Source organism: Hyaena hyaena, unplaced genomic scaffold (assembly GCF_003009895.1).
Source record: "Hyaena hyaena isolate Hyena2069 unplaced genomic scaffold, ASM300989v1 scaffold_560, whole genome shotgun sequence".
Taxonomy (NCBI): Eukaryota; Metazoa; Chordata; class Mammalia; order Carnivora; family Hyaenidae; genus Hyaena; species Hyaena hyaena.
The window spans coordinates 171,581-192,165 of record NW_024081192.1 but is presented as its reverse complement, the minus strand read 5'-3'; the positions used below and the strand labels follow the sequence as shown (position 1 = coordinate 192,165).

At 46.6% G+C, this 20,585-nt stretch overlaps 1 protein-coding gene across 4 annotated transcripts in view; it reads right to left on the bottom strand.

Moving 5' to 3' along the window:
• KIF5A (kinesin family member 5A) overlaps positions 1-19,432 on the bottom strand; it is a 30,733-nt gene extending 11,301 nt beyond the window's left edge. For 2 of the 4 annotated variants that reach the window (XM_039256158.1, XM_039256159.1), the window contains exons 1-12: positions 19,083-19,432; positions 5,390-5,477; positions 5,222-5,295; positions 4,707-4,811; positions 4,426-4,474; positions 3,963-4,018; positions 3,646-3,733; positions 3,241-3,365; positions 2,417-2,521; positions 2,088-2,236; positions 1,837-1,985; positions 1,342-1,517 (exon numbers count right to left, since the gene is read on the bottom strand). In XM_039256158.1, coding sequence (XP_039112089.1) covers positions 1,342-1,517; positions 1,837-1,985; positions 2,088-2,236; positions 2,417-2,521; positions 3,241-3,365; positions 3,646-3,733; positions 3,963-4,018; positions 4,426-4,474; positions 4,707-4,811; positions 5,222-5,295; positions 5,390-5,477; positions 19,083-19,211 — 1,293 coding nt within the window. In that variant the 5' untranslated portion in view covers positions 19,212-19,432. The remainder of the gene's footprint in view (positions 1-1,341; positions 1,518-1,836; positions 1,986-2,087; positions 2,237-2,416; positions 2,522-3,240; positions 3,366-3,645; positions 3,734-3,962; positions 4,019-4,425; positions 4,475-4,706; positions 4,812-5,221; positions 5,296-5,389; positions 5,478-19,082) is intronic. The other 2 variants (XM_039256155.1, XM_039256156.1) reach the window with 1 other exon arrangement.
• Between the last annotated feature and the right edge of the window lie 1,153 nt (positions 19,433-20,585).

The following is a 20,585-nucleotide window of genomic DNA, read 5'->3' as shown; positions in this document are numbered from 1 at the left end:
CAGTCTTATGCATCAGAGGCAAAGACAGACCTTTCAGCGTTACTTAGAAGAGTGAAAACAAACCACCCAAAACAAAGAAAACTAGAAGCCCTGTAGTAAACAAGTGGTTAAATACATTTGATAAATGGACTGTTAGGCAGCCATTTATTTTTTTTATTTTATTTTATTTTTTTTATTTATTTCTAGGAGAGAGAGAGACAGCGTGAGCAGGGGAGGGTCAGAGAGAGGGAGTCACAGACTGAAACCGGCTCCAGGCTCTGAGCCGGCAGTCAGCACAGAGCCCGACGCGGGGCTCGAACCCACGAACCGCGAGATCATGACCTAAGCGAAAGTCGGACGCTTAACCGACTAAGCCACCCAGGCGCCCCAGGCAGCCATTTAAAAAAATGCTTTTATGGAAAAAAATTTTTAATTAAAAAATAGTTAAAAGAACTAATTAAATTAAGTTAAAAGAATTGTTAACAAAGTAGGAAATTGTTGGGGCGCCTGGGTGGCTTAGTCGGTTAAGCGTCCAACTTTCGCTTAGGTCATGATCTCGCGGTTCGTGGGTTCGAGCCCCACGTCGGGCTCTGTGCTGACAGCTCAGAGCCTGGAGCCTGTTTCAGAGTCTGTGACTCCCTCTCTCTCTGACTCTCCCCTGCTCACGCTGTCTCCCTCTCTCTCCTAGAAATAAATAAAACATTAAAAAAAAAAGTAGGAAATTGCTCCTTATAGAATATGGAATGAAGAAATCAGATGCAAAGTTACACACACAGTGCACCTCAATTGCAAGTTCTGTGTATGAAGAAAAGCAAAATGTTAATAGTGTTATTTCCAAATGGTGTGATAATGGAAGACTTAAATTTTCTTCTATTTATTTATATTTGTCTTCTAAATTTTTTTAATGTTTATTTATTTTTGAGAGAGAAAGAGACAGAGTATAAGTGGGGGAGGGGCAGAAAGAGGGAGGAAGACACAGAATCCAAAGCAGGATCTAGGCTCTGAGCTGTCAGTACAGAGCCCAACGCAGGGCTTGAACCCATGAACCGTGAGATCACGACCTGAGCCAAAGTCAGATGCTTAACCGACTGAGTCACCCATGTGCCCCTAAATTTTTTAAATAATATAATTCTTATTAATTTTTAAAATTTTAATTCCAGTATAGGTAACATATAGTGTTATATTAGTTTCAGATGTATGATACGGCAATTCAACCATTCTAAATGTTACTCAGTGCTATCTTCCACATTTTCAATAATGTGCATTTGTCCCTCTTAAAATTAAAAAAAAAAGAGCAGTAGAAGCTAATTCCTTAATCCCTCACTTTCCATCCCCCTGGCCTCTGTGCCCTGGGTGTCTCACCTTGTCATCCAGTTGCTTATAGAGGCGGCGGATCTCTTCCTCGTATTTCTGCCGCTCCTCAGGCGCGATGCGCACCACAATGGACGAGTTGTCATTCACAGGGGTCTCCTCACAGAGCTCAGCTCCCAGGGCTGCGTCATCCCCAGCCAGGCGCTCCGTCTCAGGCACATTCTCTCCTGGCCAAGGGACAGAACAAGGTGAGGGACAGGAGAAGACAGAGCTGCATCCAGGAGTCCTTCCTCCCTCGCTCCTCAAGACCTCCAGGCAGGTCTCCATCTCTGTTGCCAAGGGCACCTTCAACCTTTTCTGGGGGGTGGGATGAGGGAGGTCAGCCCCATCTCCCCCTCCCTCGTGACCACTCTACTGCACCCCGCCAGAAACACGGCCCTCCTGGGAGGTCTGCCTGACCTTAAGCACCGCCCCAGACAGGGCCCCCTTGGTCCCCCAGGCCTCCTCCTCCCTCGGTCTCTTACGCCCACCGGAACCCTCTCTAACCATTGCGCCACCGGCTCAGCTCAGCCTCCAGCTTTGCGATGGTCTCCTTCTGAGCTTTTGTCTTCTCCTTCTCCTTCTCGTATTTCTTCTTCCACTGCTCAGCAGTCAACTCCAGATTCACCGAGGCAGTGTTCTTAATGGTCTTTGCCCTGGATGAGGAGACCAAGATGAGACCCCCACGAAGGCTTGCGTGGCCCTGAGGGGTGACTGCTGCCGGGGCCGCATAGATGACGAGGGGCTCTGCCACTGACCGCTGCCCAAACATCAGGGTGGACTTGGTCTCTGCATCGTTGTAGCTGGACGGTGAGCAGCAGATGAACATAGTTGTCCGGCAGTTTCCCCCCAGAGAGTCCTGGAGAATCCGTGTCATTTTGCTGTCACGATATGGAACGTAGGTTTTCTGGGGGTGAGGGGGAGATTATGAATCAGGACAATACTCAACGAGAGAATCAGAGAGGACAGTGGTGCTGCCTAGGGACCGTACACCTTGTGAACTGGGCGTGATGAGATGGCAGCAGCAGGAGGAGAAGCTGGAAGATGGGGTGCAGGCTGTGGAACAGGGGGCCTGAGGAACACTCACTGTGCCCTCAGCCAGCGCGGAGATCACGTTCCCAAGGGCTGACAGTGACTTGTTGATATTTTTTGCTTCGTCCAACACGGCTCCCTCTGCTCCGGTCTTGCTGACCTACCCGAGAAGTAAGGAATGAGTGTGTCATGAGCAGCTGCTGAGGGGGAGGGCTCTCAGGGCCTTTTCTCCACTGGGGCAGATCCGGTCCAACAGGGGCAGGGTCGGGGAAAGAGAACAGCAAAGGCCCTTCCTCTGTTACCCTAAACTTTCTTGCTAAAAGCCACCCACGTATTATACAAAATGTCCAGAAAAGGCAAATCCACAGAGAAAAAAAAAGTAGATTACTGGTTGCTAGGGGTGGGGGGAAGGGAGCATAGGGAGTGATGGCTAACAGGTGATGAAAACGGTCTAGAATTAGTGGTGATGAGTGCACAGGCTTCCAACCATCCTAAAACCCACTGAACTATGTATTTCATAACAATGAACTTTACGGTATCTGCATTATATCTCAATTAAAGAGTTATTTCAATTTTAAATTTTTTTTAACTTTTTTTTTTTTTAATTTATTTCTAGGAGAGAGAGAGAGAGAGAGAGACAGCGTGAGCAGGGGAGGGTCAGAGAGAGAGGGAGTCACAGACTGAAACAGGCTCCAGGCTCTGAGCCGGCAGTCAGCACAGAGCCCGACGCGGGGCTCGAACCCACGATCCTCGAGATCATGACCTAAGCGAAAGTCGGACGCTTAACCGACTAAGCCACCCAGGCGCCCCAGTTATTTCAATTTTAAAAAAGCTCCTCCCGACCTCCTTCCGTACCCACCCCACGCCCCGGCCCCCAACCTTCTCGCTCCCCGCCAGGTCCACTAGATACAGCTTCCCACTGAGCTTCTGCTCGGTCTCCATGTTCTCCTGCTTGATGTTGATGAGGAAGATGCTGTGGCTCCGAGAGCTGTGTTCATTCATGTCTGCAGGACCAAGGGAGGAACGGTTCCTGTACTAATGCCTGTGGAGCCACAGCCCTCGGCCCCCCGGCTTCCACTGACTGCTGGCCCACCCGGAGAGAGAGGGAACCTGCCGGGCCTAGCCCTGCCACCGTGTCTCCCAGCCAGCTGGGTCGCACACACAAGGGTACCCTCTTCTTGCGGAGGACACAGCTTCCCTTGCTCACTTCCAGTCCCTCGGCCCCAGAGGACACAGACAAGCAGCAGGCTCCCAGACTCAAGAGCCCCTTTTATCCCCACTCACTGGTGACAGCCACGTGGCGATTTGATTTCCCCTCGTCAATCACATCTAAAATCTCCTCTGGACTGGACACAAAGCGTTCAGTACAACCCTGCAGGGGACAAATGGACAGCGACCCATAAATGTTGATCTGCAAACTAAATTACCTGCACACTGATCACGTGACCTTTCAAGACTGTCTTTTCCAAGCCCTCGGACCGTCCCAGGTCCCTGGGCCCTTCTCGCTCCTCCAAGATCCCTGCCCTCCAACTTCTGGGTCTCTGGTCCATCCTTCCCCCACACCCCCACACCCACCCAGGTGCCCCTGTCCCCACTCTCACCTTGACAAAGGGCACCCGATTCTTGTCCTCATGCACAGACAGATTTGTCTTGGTCACTGAATCAAGACAATGCAGGGCAGGCAGGGTTAGCACTTCCACCCCCAACCCCACACCCCGTAGTCCACTTAGATGGTGGTTTCTTCTATGTGCAAAAAGGAGAAAGAAGCTTACACTGAGAACTCAGTTTCTCCTCCTCCAGGATCCTATCCTCAAGGTTCCAGCTGGTCTCAGGCTATTTCTATGCTGAGCTGGGTGAGCAAGCTCACCCTGGGTGTCTAAGCTCATCTCTTGACCCTTTCTGTTTCTGGAAATTCTGGTGCGTGGAGGCAAGGGACATGAGTATGAGTGTGTGTGGCCTCTGCATCTCTGGCCAAACAGTACCTAATCCCAAGAGCAATGTGATCTTTCTTTTCCTTGCCCTCCTCACACCCTCACCCACCCAGTGAGGTTAAACACCACTCACCATCCAGAAGGTCACGAATTTTGTCCAGGTAAATCTCAAAGTAAGAAACCTGGTTAGGGAGAAAGGGAAGAGGGCCTATCTTAAATCCGATACAGGGATCTCAAGTGAATGTGACTCGCTCAAACGGTGGTAGTAGGAGGGAAAGAGCAGAAAAGAATATCTTAGCAGAAATAAGTAGAGAAGAAAAATGAGTCGGGGTGCCCGGGTTCTCAGTGGGTTCACACTAGATCTTCCCCTCCCAGGCCCCATCTGAGGGCACCCAGCTGTCATGCTGCGATCACCTTGATGTGGAACTCAAGGTTCTCATCCATGGAGTAAATGTGGTTGAAGATGTCTCGGGCAATTCGAGGAATGATTCCCATCAGCTGAGGGTCATGCAGCTTTCCCTGGGGAGGAAGGGTATTCCAGAATGAGCCTGGGGCTCAGAAAGACTAAGACAACTCAAGAGGGATGCAGGTGACCACAAAGGTAATAGTTGATAGAAAGACCACCTTAAGGTAGGAGGCAGTCGCTGCCACGTCTACCTTTTTAGTGGAACACGGAGACAACTGAGTAGCCCTTTTAACTTTTACTGCAGCTGCTTTTCCAGATCAAAAGAAGAAAAGTGGAATAGTGGAAAGGATGGAAAACCGCAGCCAGCTGGAGGGATTCCACTAAACTTCCACAATAATAATACTCCTCACTTCATCCTCCAGACCAAGCAACCTTGATTCCAAGATCTTGCCCTGCACTGAGATCCCTTGGCCTCTCATTATCACTCCCAGCTCTTCACCCCTCATGGAAGTCAGACCCTCACCTCCATAGTATGTGTTTTCCCTGAGGATGTCTGTCCATAAGCAAAAATGGTGCCATTGTAGCCAGCAAGAACATCTGAAAGAGATGGCAGAGTAAGAGCACTGGTGGAAAGAAGTGGGGTAGGGGATGGGGAGCCTGAAAACATACATTCTAAAAATAAGTCCATTACCTTTAACAATCTGCATGGCACATGCATGATAAACTTGCTCCTGGGTTGTGTTTGGGGGGAACACGCGGTCAAAGACATACGGCTTCCCCTAGAATGGAAATAGAACGTGGCAGACATCAGCAGCCAGGGTATGAGGGCGAAGAAATACCTCAGCCTCCTTCCATTAGCCTGAGAAGGCACCTGCCTTTCAACCATCCATAGGTGCAGCTGATTTGGGGGGATGAGAGAAACTAAAGAAAGAGGAGCAAAAGTTAGTACTGACACCAGGAATTGTGCCCCTGGGCTAGGGAGTGTCAGTGAGAAGCATCACACCATGAGATCATGTGAGGGGATCTTGGTTTTCCTGTGATGATTCAGTACCCCACCACTCCAGGCCTCTCCCTGGGAGACCAAATGGGAAAAGATACCAGGGCCACAGGCTGTGGAGAGTGAAGAACAATTCATTAACACTAAAAATCTACCTCTAGATTTAATAATATCTTCCTCAATAGATCCATATGTCCTGATATGAAAGGATCTTTGAGATGCATTATGTGAAACATGTAAAGTTAGGGACATATATATAGTATGTTCCCTATTGTGTAAATGAAATATACATATACCACAGCTGCTGAGCTGTTGTGCAGACATTAATCCAAGCTCTCTCTCTGTTAAAGAAATCTATAGAATCAGAAACATGGGCCTCCTTTTAAGGAATCAACTTTAAGTAAAGAGAAACTGTGAAACAATTCACTGACCTGCAAGTTCTTAATTCATATTATATGTTACAAATCATGGGGCGCCTGGGTGGCTTAGTCGGTTGAGCGTCCGACTTTCGCTTAGGTCATGATCTCGCGGTTTGTGGGTTCGAGCCCCGTGTCGGGCTCTGTGCTGACTGCCAGCTCAGAGCCTGGAGCCTGTTTCAGTCTGTGACTCCCTCTCTCTCTGACCCTCCCCTGCTCACGCTGTCTCTCTCTCTGCTAGAAATGAATAAAACATTTAAAAAATAAATTAAAAAAAAAATCATGTATGCTGGTAAGAATGCTAAAGATACAGGGGTGCCTGGGCGGCTCAGTCAGTTGAATGTCTGACTCTTAGTTTCATCTTGGGTCCTGATCTCACAGTCATGGGATCAAGCCTGCTTGAGATTCTATCTTCCTCTGCTCCTTTCCCCCACTCATGCTCACACTCTCTCTTTTTATGAAAGAAAGAAAGAAAGAAGGAAAGAAGGAAAGAAGGAAAGAAGGAAAGAAGGAAAGAAAGAAGAAAGGAAAGGAAAAGAGAAGAGAAAAGAAACGAAACGAAACGAAAAGAAAAGAAGAAAAATGCTAAGGATATACACAATACTTATAACCTGGGGAGCCAAACAAGTATATATTCACTATCTAATCATACTAAAGATCTCTGATAATATTAAATGAGACAATGTTCTCTACCACAAGCAACAAATTTTTCAGTCATGTTTTTCTGCCGTTCAGTTTAAAGAGACTATGATTGGGGTGCCTGTGTGGCTCAGTCAGTTAAGTATCCAACATCTGCTCAGGAAATGACCTCATGGATTCATGAGTTCGAGCCCCGAGTCAGGCTCTGTGCTGATAGCTCAGAGCCTGGAACCTGCTTCGGATTCTATGTTTCCTTCTCTCTGCCCCTCCCCCACTTGTGCTCTCTGTCTCTCTCTTTCTCTCAAAAATTAAAAAAAAAAATTTTAATTTTTAAGAAACAAGAGAGAGAGACTATGACTGGGGCACCCGGATGGCTCAGTCAGTTAAGCACCCAACTTCGGCTCAGGACACGATCTCACTGTTTGTGGGTGTGAGCCCTGCGTTGGACTCTGTGCTGAAAGCTCATAGGCTGGAGCCTGCTTCAGATTCTGTGTGTGTGTGTCTCTCTCTCTGGCCCCTCTCTGCCTCTCTGACACTAGGTCTCTCTCTCAAAAATAAAGAAAACATTTAAGAAAGAGAGAGAGACTATGGGACTTAGTTGTCAAATTGTTTTACTACAGAGCCCATCTTTATCCAACTGAAATGTAGAACTCAAGGTCTACGGTCACCAGAGTTTGGGAGACATGTCTTAACTAATTAAAGGGAAGTCATAAAACTTGGCCAGAGCTAGACATAGTGGTGCTGGGAATATTCACAATATTGCATCTATACAGAATTTTTTTCTAGAAGGAATATACAAAAATATTGGCGATGGTTACTATGGGGAGAGATAAGTCTTTTATTTTTCATTTTGTATCCTGGGCAGAGAGAGGGGAAGAGAGAGTATCCCAAGCAGGCTCCACACCATCAGCACAGAGCCTGACGTGGGGCTCAAACCCATGAATAGCAAGATCATGACCTGAGCCAAAATCAAGAGTCAGGCGCTTAATCGACTGAACCACCTAGATGCCCCAAATTCTGTTAAATATTTAAATGTCCATACTGTTTGTACTCTATGTTAGTGATTCCAATGCTAGGAATTCATCTTACAACACTTACTTAAGCACTTAAAGATTTATGTAGAAGGTGTAGCAATTTATGTTCAGTGTAGCAGTTTGTATTAAAGTAAAACTAGAAGCAATCCAAACATCCATCAACAAGATGTTGGGTATGGTAACTCCATACCCTACCCCCACTAAAATGAGTGAGGTTGGTTTACATATATGACATGTCCAAGCTCAATAAAGTGAAAAATAGAAACAGTATGTGTAATGTGATTATACATTTTAAAAAACATATGGACAGAATAGCCTTAGAAAAAAAGACTTGGAAGACTATATACAGAACTATTAACTGGTTATCCCTGGAGAGCCGAATAACAGGAACTTATGCATTCAACATTTTTTTCTGTGATATTTAAATGTTTTAGAATGACAACATATTGCTTTTAAATTAAAAATGTAAAATATTATGGGGCACCTGGTCCTTTGGTTGGTCTGTGCTGACAGCTCAGAGCCAGGAGCCTGCTTGGGATTCTGTCTCTCTCTCTCTCTCTCTGCCCCTCCTCCACTCATGCGCGCACTCTCTCTCTCTCTCTCTCAAGAATAAACAAACATTAACAACAAATTCTAATGTAAAATATTACAGATGATGTTAGAGAAAAATGTGTGACAAGGTATGCACAAAGTACTGTTAAGCAAGAAAGTAGTTTTTAAAATAGTATGCAGTAGGGGCGCCTGAGTGGCTCAGTCGGTTAAGTATCCGACTTCGGCTCAGGTCATGATCTAATGGTTTGTGGGTTCGAGCCCCACATAGGGCTCTGTGCTGACAGCCAGCTCAGAGCCTGGAGCTTGTTTCAGATTCTGTGTCTCCCTCTCTCTCTGACCCTCCACTTCTCATGCTGTCTCCTCTCAGAAATAAATGAAACATTAAAAAATTTAAAGTTTATTTTATTTATTTTGAGAAAGAAAGAGAAAGAGTGTGAGCGACAGACGGGCAGAGAGAAAGAAGAGGGAGAATCCCAAGAATCAGTGGCTTAACCGACTGAGCCAGCTGGGTGTCCCAAAATCCATAATTTTTAAATAAGAAAATTTTAAGTTTTTCTTTTCTTTTTTTTTATTTTTTTTTTTAATGTTTTATTTATTTCTAGGAGAGAGAGAGAGACAGCGTGAGCAGGGGAAGGTCAGAGAGAGAGGGAGTGACAGACTCTGAAACAGGCTCCAGGCTCTGAGCCGGCAGTCAGCACAGAGCCCGACGCGGGGCCCGAACCCACAAACCGCGAGATCATGACCTGAGCGAAAGTCGGACGCTTAACCGACTAAGCCACCCAGGCGCCCCAAAAAATTTTAAGTTTTTCAAACAAAGGTATTAATATTCTTACTACATAAAGTTTCATAAATTAGTAACAAAAAGATAAAACTCAATGGAAAAAATGGACAAGAGCTATGTAGTAACAACAGAAAAATAAATACAGATGTTCAATGTTTTCTTTTTTTAATGCTTATTTATTTTTTATTTTTTAAAAATGTTTATTTATTTTTGACAGAGATGGAGACCAGGGGAGGGGCAGAAAGAGGGAGACACAGGGGCACCTGGGTGGCTCAGTCGGTTAAGCATCCGACTTCGACTCAGGTCATGATCTCATGGTTCGTGAGTTCAAGCCCCGCGTCAGGCTCTGAGCTGTCAGCCTGCTTTGGATTCTGTGTCTCCTTCTCTCTCTGTCCCTCCCCCACTTGTGTTCTGTCTCTCTCTGTCTTTCAAAAATAAATAAATGCAAAAAAAAAAAAGAAAACTAAAAAAAAAAAAAAAAAGAAAGAAAGAGGGAGACACAAAATTCAAAGCAGGCTCCAGGCTCTGAGCTGTTAGCACAGAGCCTGACACAGGGCTCAAACTCACAAACCACGAGATCATGACCTGAGCTGAAGTCGGACATTTAACCGACTGAGCCACCCAGGGGCCCCAATGTTTATTTATTTTTGAGAAAGAGAGAGCATAACTATGGGAGGGGTAGAGAGAGAGGGAAACATAGAATCGGAAGCAGGCTCCAGGCTCTGAGCAGTCAGTACAGAGCCCGACACAATGGGGCTCGAACTCACAAACCCTGAGATCATGACCTGAGCGGAAATCAGAGGCTTACCCAACTGAGCCCTTCAGGCACTCCTAATGTTCAATGTTTTCAAACTAAAACAGTAACATTGTTACTCACTTATCAAATTGAAAATCACAAACTTAATTGTAATACCCGTGTAGGTAAGGATTTAAGTAGGTATAATTTCCATGAAATGAGTGCCTTCATCCTTTTCTGGTAGGACAGTATATTCATTCAACTTTTATGGGAGCAATTCAGAAATACATAATCAAAATCCTTGACCTGTACATATCTACTTCTAATTCATACTATGAAAATATTTGTAGCAAACATGTAGCTACAAAATGTTTTTTTATCATGGGGTGCCTGGGGGTGGCTCAGTTGGTTAAGTGTTCAAATTCAGCTCAGGTCATGACCTCAGTTGGTGGGTTCCAGCCCCTCCGTGCTGACAGCTCAGAGCCTGGAGCCTGCTTCAGATTCTGTGTCTCTCTCTCTCTGCCCCTCCCCCGGGCTTGATCCCACGTGCAAGCTCGCTCCCTCAAAAAAAAAAAAAAAAAAAAAATTTTAAGAAAAGAGTAAGTGTGGAGCGCCCGGGTGGCTTAGTCGGTTAAGCGTCCGACTTTCGCTCAGGTCATGATCTCGCGGTTCGTGGGTTCGAGCCCCGCGTCGGGCTCTGTGCTGACTGCCAGCTCAGAGCCTGGAGCCTGTTTCAGCCTGTGACTCCCTCTCTCTCTGACCCTCCCCTGCTCACGCTGTCTCTCTCTCTCTCTCGTAGAAATAAATAAAACATTAAAAAAAAATTAAAAAAAATAAATAAAAAAAAAGAAAAGAATAAGTGTTAAAAAAAAAAAAAGAACGCTTATTATCACACTGCTTATAATAATAAGAAATTGAAAACAACCAAAGGGAATAACATTTAGGGGACTGGTTAACATAATCGATTGATTAAATCATGGCATGTGCATATTTTTATCCTTTGTTGCTGTTTAAAAATGATGTCATAATAGAAATTTGTCATCAATAAATCCCAAAAATGTGTTAATAAAAGAATAAAACAGCACATACTGTATAATTCCCTTAGTATGATGTTAAAGAAAAGACAAAACTTAGCTAGTGATACAAGCTAGATGCCTGGGGGTGATATTGACAGGAGGGGGCAAGAGAGAGCTTTGAGGGGTAATAGAAATACTCTAGATTTCAATTTGGGTAGTGGTTACATGAGTGTCCAAATATGTTATAAAATTCATCAAACTGCATAAGATTTGTGCACTCACTGAATGTAAATTATATACCTCTTATAAAATATGACATCATAAAATGACATTATAATGGTTCTTAAAAATGAATTGGTACACAACTTCATTATTAAGATAAATGCATATTAAGACTATGAAATACCATTTTAACCTATCAAAGTGGCCAATGGATTGTATTGGAGAGGACATATATAACCTGGAGCCAAATCTCTGAGAGGCAATTTGGAACCAGTTCTTAAATTTTTAAGTGCATATATATACTTTAAGACCTCAACTTCTAAAAATTTATCCTATACAGACACACTGCACATAAGCCACACACACACACACACAGAGGTCATTCGGTTGTTTGTATTCGCAAGTTAACAGGATAACACTAAAAGTCTATCAATAGGGACCTGGTTAAGTAAATTATGGCATATCCCTACAACAAACTATAAAGTTGTTGAAAAGAAGGAGATGTCGCTTTATGTGCTGATAAGGAAGACTCTCCTAGACTCGTTGTTAAGTCAAAAAGGAAAAAAAAAAAGCAAGGTACTGAATAGTATGTGTACTATGCTACCATTCTTCTTAAAAAAAAAAAAAAATATATATATATATACACACACACACACACACACACACATATACACACACACACAACACATATATATATATATACACACACACACACACATATATATATATATGCAAGGGCACCTGGGTGGCTCAGTCAGTACAGCATGTGACTTTTGACCTCATGGTTGTGAGTTTGAGCCCCATATTGGGTATAGAGATTACTTAAAATAAATTTAAAAAATTTAAAAAGTATATGCATATATATATGTATTTGCTTATACATGTATAGTATGTTTTTAGAAGGATCCATAAAAAAACTAGTAACAAGGTTGCCTCCTGAAAGGGGAACCTGGTGGCTAGAAAAGAGAGGTAGGAAGGACCTTACTTTTCATTGTTACTTTTTTGTATCATTTGAATTTTGTCACTTGTGCATGTTAAGACTTCTGCAAAAATTGAACATTTTAAAAAATAAATAAAATTATGTAAAATATTTAATGGTGGTAAAGTAGTAGTCATGGTATTATGTTAGTGAAAAAACTAGGTTACAAAACAATATATAGTTTATGATACACTTTTATGAAAATTAATATATGCATATATGCAGCAAAAACTCACTGGAAACAAATACCTTCAGTTGTTAACAGTGTTCTTCTTGGGGTGGTGGGATTTTTTTTCTAAGTTTTTTTAAACGTTTTACTTATTTCTGAGAGAGAGAGAGAGACAGCGTGAGTAGGGGAGGGTCAGAGAGAGAGGGAGACACAGAATCTGAAGACAGGCTCCAGGCTCTGAGCTTGCTGTCAGCACAGAGCCCAAGGCGGGGCTTGAACCCAGGAACCGTGAAATCATGACCTGAGCTGAAGTCGGATGCTTAACCGACTGAGCCACCCAAGCGCCCCTGGGGTGGTGGGATTTTGAGTGATTTTTAGTTTCTTCAACATGCTTCTCTTTGTTTTTAATTTTGTCAACAATTAAAATATGAGTGACGTAACCATATCAGACTATGTTTAATATTATTTTTAAAAAGTATACCTTAATTCTTTTTTTTAAGGTGTGAGTGAGTTTGTGGATTGTTCATAGGACTTTTGTGAATTTTGCATCCTTTTTATCCAAATAGTTCATCATTACATTTCATTACAAAGAATAAAATTCTTATTACATATAAGAAAATCATACAGTGTTACAACAAACAGATTTAAAGTGGCATTGATACTTGTCCTCCTCAGTGGTAATGCCTCTCTTTTTAAATTAACTTTTTTGTTGAAAATTGATTCTTGAATTGTAATCTAACTCAGTGTTTCTCCTATCCAGCAGCCAAGAAACAGAAACAAACAAACACGTCTATCTCAAGCCAATGACTTTCACCTCTTCTCCACCAGTGATGGCTATCTATGCTTCTTGAAGCCAGGAATGTAGCCAAAGGGGATTAAATAGAACTCTGAAGCCAACTTTGCCCCTCCCTTCTTCCCTTCTGGGAAAATGGGCACCAGCTCATTCTCCCCCTTCCCTTTGTCTCTCCTCTCTCTCATAAACATTCTCATTTATAGGATTCCAGAGGAGGCTATGGATGCATTAAAATGGAGGGCGCTCTCCAAGTGCTGAAGGAAATTATCGCCTGAGAACCCCTTTTCTTGAGCCTAGGCCGAGAAGAAGGAAGAGAACACAGAGGGCAAAAGGGTGGTGTTCTCAGTACTGTGAGGCTAAAAGATATCTAAGAACTAAAAATAGGTCCACTTAGTAAACTCGTGAGCAGGGAAAGCCATAGACAGATTATAATTTCAGGGTTTCTGGAAAGGTCTGCTACCTCTTCTTTACTCTTGGCTGGCCCTTAAATTCCAAGTTTAGTCCATCATTTTATCTTAAGATTTTTATTTCTGTTAAATTGTTAATGTCTCTTAAATTTTCTATTGATTAAACTCAAGATGAATTTGTTTGCCAGATTTTTTTTTATAACTTTCTTTTTTTTTTTAATGTTTTTAAATTTATTTCTGAAAGAGAGAGAGAGACAGCATGAGCAGGAGAGGGTCAGAAAGAGAGGGAGATACAGAATCTAAAGCAGGCTCCAGGCTCTGAGCTAGTGGTCAGCACAGAGCCCGACGCGGGGCTCGAACCCACTAACCATGTGATCATGACCTGAGCCGAAGTCGGATGCTTAACTGACTGAGCCACCCAGGTGCCCCATGTTTGCCAGATATTTTTATGAGAATAATTAGACCAATGGCTTTCTACTTATTCTGCCTCTGGACAACTCACCTGGGAAACATCACCATTATTTATGTCTCTCATGACACACAATTACTTTGAGTCGGATTGTAGTATGTTGTGGGGAGTTTCTTATCAGAATCTGGGGGAGTGTGTATAGTTAGCAAAAGCCATTACTTTCTTTTTCTTTTTCTAAGTCATTTCTTTAAAAAAAATTTTTTTTTATGTTTTATTTATTTCTAGGAGAGAGAGAGACGGCGTGAGCAGGGGAGGGTCAGAGAGAGAGGGAGTCACAGACTGAAACAGGCTCCAGGCTCTGAGCTGGCTGTCAGCACAGAGCCCGATGCGGGGCTCTAACCCACTAACCATGTGATCATGACCTTAGTTTAAGTCGGATGCTTAACTGACTTAGCCACCCAGGCACCCTGTTTTCTAAGTCATTTCTGATGCTCCCTCTCAGACCTCTGCCCAGACCACTCCACAGCCTGGATCACCACGTAGACCAAGAATTTCTTGAAGGCAGGGATTCTTTGTAAAGCCCTAATATCAAGCACAGTCCTTGGCCCACAGGATGTTCTTCATAAATATTTGTCGAGTAAATACAGATATCGATGGAGGAGAAAGTAAAAAGATACTAAAGACCTGGATGTTTGGATAAAACAACTAGTAAGAAGGGTAAATGTTAACTTCCTAACATATCAAAGGCTAGCTTGTGGGGAGACAACATATATAAAATAATAATAACACCTAACTCTTATCAGGAGTTTATTACGTGTCTGTCACTGTGCTAAGCAATTTATATGCATTATCTCTTTCACAGCAATCCTAAAAGGTAGGTATAATTATTATTCCATTTTATAGATGTGGAAACTGAGGTTCAGAGAAGTAAGGTAGCTTGCCCACAGTCACACAGCTGAGAAATGGTAGAGCACGGTCTCAAACCCAAGCAGTCTGAACACAGACTCCCAGTGCCATAGTGATCCAAAATCCCGGGGCACCTGGTGGCTCAGTCGGTTAAGCGTCCAACTTGGGTTCAGGTTATGATCTCAGTTAGTGAGTTCAAGTTCGAGCCCTGAGTCAGGCTCTGAGCTGTCAGCACAGCTTAGGATTTGGAGCCTGCTTTGGATTCTGTGTCTCCCTCTTTCTCTGGGCCCCTCCCTGGCTTGTGTTCTCTCCTCTCCCCCTCCCTCCCTCTCTCCCCCTCCCTCCTCCCCACCTCTCTCAAAATTTCAGAAACTGAAGTGCCTGAACACTGAACACTGCATCAGATCCTTATCATGGCTTTTCTTTCCCCTTCCCCACATGCCACCCCCCACACCCAATTTAGACATTTCTCCAAATGTTCCCAGACAGACAGTGATGCTTCATCACTCCTTTTTTTCCAACCTCAACCCCATCTTCAGAAGTATGTGATTCTCGGGGCGCCTGGGTGGCTTAGTCGGTTAAGCGTCCGACTTTCGCTTAGGTCATGATCTCGCAGTTTGTGGGTTCGAGCCCCGCGTCGGGCTCTGTGCTGACTGCCAGCTCAGAGCCTGGGGCCTGTTTCAGAGTCTGTATCTCCCTCTCTCTCTGACCCTCCCCTGCTCACACTGTCTCTCTCTCTCTCTCTCCTAGTAATAAATAAAAATATTTAAAAAAAAAAAAAAAGAAGAAGTATGTGATTCTCCAACCCATCCTCTCCCAGGAACCCTCCCTCACCAAGTCAGCATCAGAGACAGGGAAGACCGGTTTCATTAGAAACCCTTAGCAAGATTCCCCACCTTTGAGGGATGCCCCTGAGATCCACTCCTCTACCCACAGCAATCTAAGCATCCCTCACAGCCTTCTCCAGAGAGCCCCCTTCAGGGTCCTGCAGCCCAGGGCTCTGTTCTCCCTAACCCCACCCCAAGCCTCCTTGTTGTCGCCTAGTCCATTTGTGTCTCCTGGCACCTTTCAGTAGTTTTCCATTATGTGAGCTGACTGAAGCTAATGGGAGGGCCTAAGATCAGGGGTCCCAAGATGACCAACCTTTTCAACCCTCAGTAAAGCTCGTGGTAAAGGCTGAACTTCTGAGCACCAGGCCTGATTTCCATGGTGACGCCCCTGGGGATTGTTGCCATGGTAATGTTGGAGAGACACTGGCCACGGTGAACATTACCTCCCCTCTCTGTTTTCCTTTATGAGACTCCCCCAAAGCTAAAGGGAGACCTGCTCCTCTTCTTCAGATATCGGAGGAATCCTGGACCATCCCAAACAATACTCTTATCCAATAATCCATCAGGTTCCAACCTAGCTTTTCCAAGTAAGGCACTTGATAGTCCTGGATTTTTGCCTGCTTTTCCAAATTGAAGTACTTGATAGTCCTGGACTTTGCCTGCCCACTAACCCATTAGGAGACCTAAGGGAGGAAATATAGTGGACACTTGAATGAATGAGGGAGACAGCTACAGGGAGAGGGAGAGAGAGTGCATTGTCTTCTCTTACTGTCATCCTTCCCGTGTCTGGTATAGAGGCAACAGCCCAGACAGCAGCCACCAGGACCCTTTGCCCACCAAGACCAAGGCAGAGAGACACTTAAATGGGTCCAGTGAAAAAGTCACACTGGATTCTGAGTGACACAGAGAGCAAAATAAGGTCCACAGCACACAGACAGTGACCCAGACACCCGTCTACTATGACTCAGGCCATTAACTTTGGCTAAGTCCCATCCCCCAGATTTCTGGGAGAAGTCAGGGGAGTGGGGGAGGGATAAGGCTGAAAGAGCTATCTTTCCAGCTTATTCTCCTACCCTTTGCCAAGCAGAAAAAGCCCACGAACACTAGGGACTCTGAAGCCCAGAGCTAGCCGCAGTGCCGCAGAGGCAGAGAGGAGAGCCATTAGAGGAAGGAGCAGGGGCTGCATTTGGAGAGATTATTGTCTCCCCCTTCACTCTTCCCTCACCTTCCTGAAGCAGCTTCCTCCATTAATTCTTCAGATGTTGGGCTCCAAAGGGAGCTCGAGAGGAAAGAGGAAAGGGGGTAGGGGATTTCCTCCCTTTGGTGGGACTCAAGGGTCATTTCAGAATCCCTTCTCCTATAGCTTCCTCCTCCCAAATGAGCAATGAACAGTCAGGCTGGGAAGGCAAGCTCCAAGGACGCTGCCTGAGACAAAATGGCCCCCCAATAGCATCTATCTCTGCCGGAAAGATTGACAGGAAGGGCTTGGGCAAAGGAAGATACACAATGAGACAAAGGTGCAGCCCTGCACATATCAGGCAAAACAGACAAGGAGGGACCCGCTGTGGCACTAAGATAGAATCTGAATTGGCAGAGGGCCCTGTGCCTCTCTTCGTCTCTCCCCCTTCTCCACCTTCTACTGTGTCTTTCCTATTTAGCGAGCTGGACAGCTCAATACCTCTGCTCCTTCTCCTGACACCCTCTCCCCCATGCCCAACGCCCCATGACCGCCACACCAGGATGGCCTGAGAGCCTAAAGGAGTTTGTTCAGACTTACCTGAAAAAACGAAAGCAAGGAAACTAGGCTTCACAGTAGAAGCCTTTTGTGGGTGGGCTCTCTCATGACCACCTCCCTCCTGTTTCTCAGCCTTCATACCTCAGGGGACCGTCAAGCTCTAACTCTCGCAGCTAATACCTGCTGTCCAGACTACTTGGAGAGGAGCCCCCAGGCTGATTCCCCAGACTGACCAGACTGTAAAGCCTAAGGCCCTGGAGGCAAAGAGAGACAGGAGCCCTCTCTATGTGGTGAACACACATGTGTAAGCACACACACAAGGCAGAAGCACCCATTTGAGTCCAGTTGGTGGGAGCTGAGCATGGTGACAGACTGGGGCCTTAGGGGATAGGACATATAAGCAGGCTCTTCTTAAAGTAGGTTTATTCAAAGTCCCATTCTCACTGATTCAGAACGCTCATGCTCCCTACCCATCTTAATTTCTTTAATAAGCATGCCTTGTGCCAAGCACTGTGGACCAAATATAAACAGTGCCCCTGACCTTGACGGCGGTCCTCATACGTGCCTCTCCCTTCTCAAGTTGGCTACAGTTTCCTGGCCCAGCACCCCTCAAAGCCCTACAGGATTCGACCCCCAGATCCTTTCACCCCATAGTCTAACATCCCTACCAACCTCGGGAAGGAGGGGTGGGTGAAGAATTCTCTAGGAATTCCCTTTGGGCCATCACAGATAAAGGTCCAGAAGAGAAATCTGTAGAGGCCGTGTGATACAGAGGAACAGCTATGAGATTTGGAGTTACAGATTAAGGTTCAGATCCATGAATTAACAGTGTGACCTTGAGAAAGTCATTCAACTTCTTTGGGCCTCAATTTCCTCATCTGTAAAATGGAAATATTAATACCTATTCCAGAGTGTTGTTCTGAGGATTAAAGAATACATGTCAAGTAACAAACCCCAAGTAAACATTAGTTCTCCTTAGTAAGATCTCCTTCATGGGTAGGGCTGTCATGAATAGGTAGAAACGATCTGCTACTTTTCACTGGATCATCGAGAGAAAGGATGAATAAGCAAGTACCTATTAAGACCTCAGGATTTGGTTATTTTTATTTGTTGGGGGGAACTGGGGTGTCTGAAATCCTCTTCCTACTGTACCTGGGAGGGAAAGGCAGACATTTCCTCAGGACCCCAGAGCCCCCTTCCCCGACTGGGTGTGGCATCAATGCATTTCTCAGAAAAACCTTCATCAGATCTGTGCCCTCCACCCTAGTCGAGGCTGCAGCTACTTCAGGGGCTGACGGAGGGCTTGGTCCTAGAGCCCACTCTCATTTATACCTCCGCCCGCAGAAGCCTTGGACTGTCCGCCTCCCATCTAGACCATTCACTCGTCTGCCCCCTCCCTTCCTGGGAGGTGGGGGTAGAGATCTGAGCCAATAACAAAGGGAAGATGCGCTTTCTCTAGGGGAGAGGGAAAACATCAGAAAAACACGGGACCGGCTCTGAGGGGTGAGGACGCTGCAGCGACCAGCAGAGGGGAGTTGGGTCCCCAGACTGCGTGGAAGTAGCCCCCTCCCACTCTGCGGGGACTTGGCCACCCGCCTGGCCAGGCCACACCCAGTCATCCTAATGCAGGGGAGAGGAGGGGCTGCGGCGGAGAGGATGGAGGCTGAGCGGCGGGGAGGGGGCGCCGAGTGACAGCTAGGGTCTAAGACTCGGCGGGGACGGGGGAGAATCTTCCCAAATTTCCCTCCCGGGGCGACACTCACCCCAATAACGACGCTGTCGTCCCCTTGGAAAATGGGGATGAACTTGTCCCCCCGCAGAATCTCGGCCTGGTTCAGGGGCCGAAATCGGCAGAGCACCTTGATGCTACATTCGTTGTTGGTCTCCGCCATGGTGGTCGCCGGCGACAGGCTGGGGCACTTCTCGGGCAGGAGGGCGGTGTGCGCTCCGAAGGAGGGGGGCTCAGATGGGGCCGACGCGGAGGACAGGTGCTCGGTCTCTGGGACCGAGAAAGCAGGCGGGGCGCCCGGGCGAAGGCTGGGGAGCAGGGCCGGGGCGCGCTTGCTCGCTCCTGCGGCACAGGGATGCAGGCGACCTGGGCGTCTGGTCCTCTCTCGGCTCTCTGCCTCTCCGCCCCTCGCGCTGCAGCGCCGCGCTGCGGGCCTGGGCGGGGCGGCGGCGGCGGCGGGGCGGGCGGGGCTTCCTTCGCTGGGGGCCTCCCGCTCGGCGTCCACCCCAGCCTCCCCTCTCGCCTCCTCCCCCACCCCCGAAGCTCCTAGGTAACCTCGCCCTCACCCCTTCCCCACCCAAGTCGCTCGCTGCATCCCAACTCCCCACCTCCCCGGCCCGCCTGGCCCTCCCTCGGACTCCACCTCTGGAATGGATAAGGGGGCCGAGGTGGGCTTGTCGCCTGGGTAGGGAAGAGAGTCAATAGCGCTTGCACCCTTTTTATTCCGGGACATCCTCCTCCCCCACCCCCGCCCCGCCCCTGTCACTGTCCTCTCTCCAAATGGAGAGCACCCGCCTCGTTCCTCATCCCCAGCCCCCTCACGCAGATTCCCAACCCACTCAACTTTCAAGGGCAGCTGCCCGTACCCCTGTGGAGGAGGGTGTCCAGGTCCCATTTTTCAGACAGGAGTGTCAGGGGAGAGGCTAGTCCCATCCCCGACTATACACTCCAGGTCCCCGGTATGAAGGAAGACAAACTCTAATTCTGGGCTATCAGAATTTAAAGGCAGATAAAATTCTCATTTTTGCCTCAGAGGCTGGGGCCAGACAGAAGGTGGGCAGGAGAAGCTTTTGCAAGAGAAAGGGAGTCAGAAAACAGTGAAGGAGGGGTAATGATGAGGGTGGGGAAGGCCACCGGGGCTCTGAGAGGTTTCAGGCAGGTTTAGGTACCTGTGTCCATGTTTCCTGTCCAAGTTACCACTGGTCGGAGTCCCAACACCCCAGCCCCTTTCTCGGGCCTTGCTTTGTTTCTCCCCCTCTCCTGGGGGGAGGGGGGGAAGGGGAAGCCTTAGAGATTCTTTGTCCTTCCTCCCCTCAGGTCAGACTCCTGCTGCAGCCCCTGGGCAGAACCGCCTAGAAGCTGGCCAAATTGATTTTTCTCCACGTCACAAGGCTTGCTGGCCAACAGAGAGTTGGATTGCAGGAGTTGAGGCTCTAGGCCAGGGGGAGGAGTGGGGTGACAGGAGAAGGGAGGAGGGGATGGAAGTTCTGCCTAGCAATTGTCTAAGGTCACTTGGACATTATGAGGCAAGAGTGAG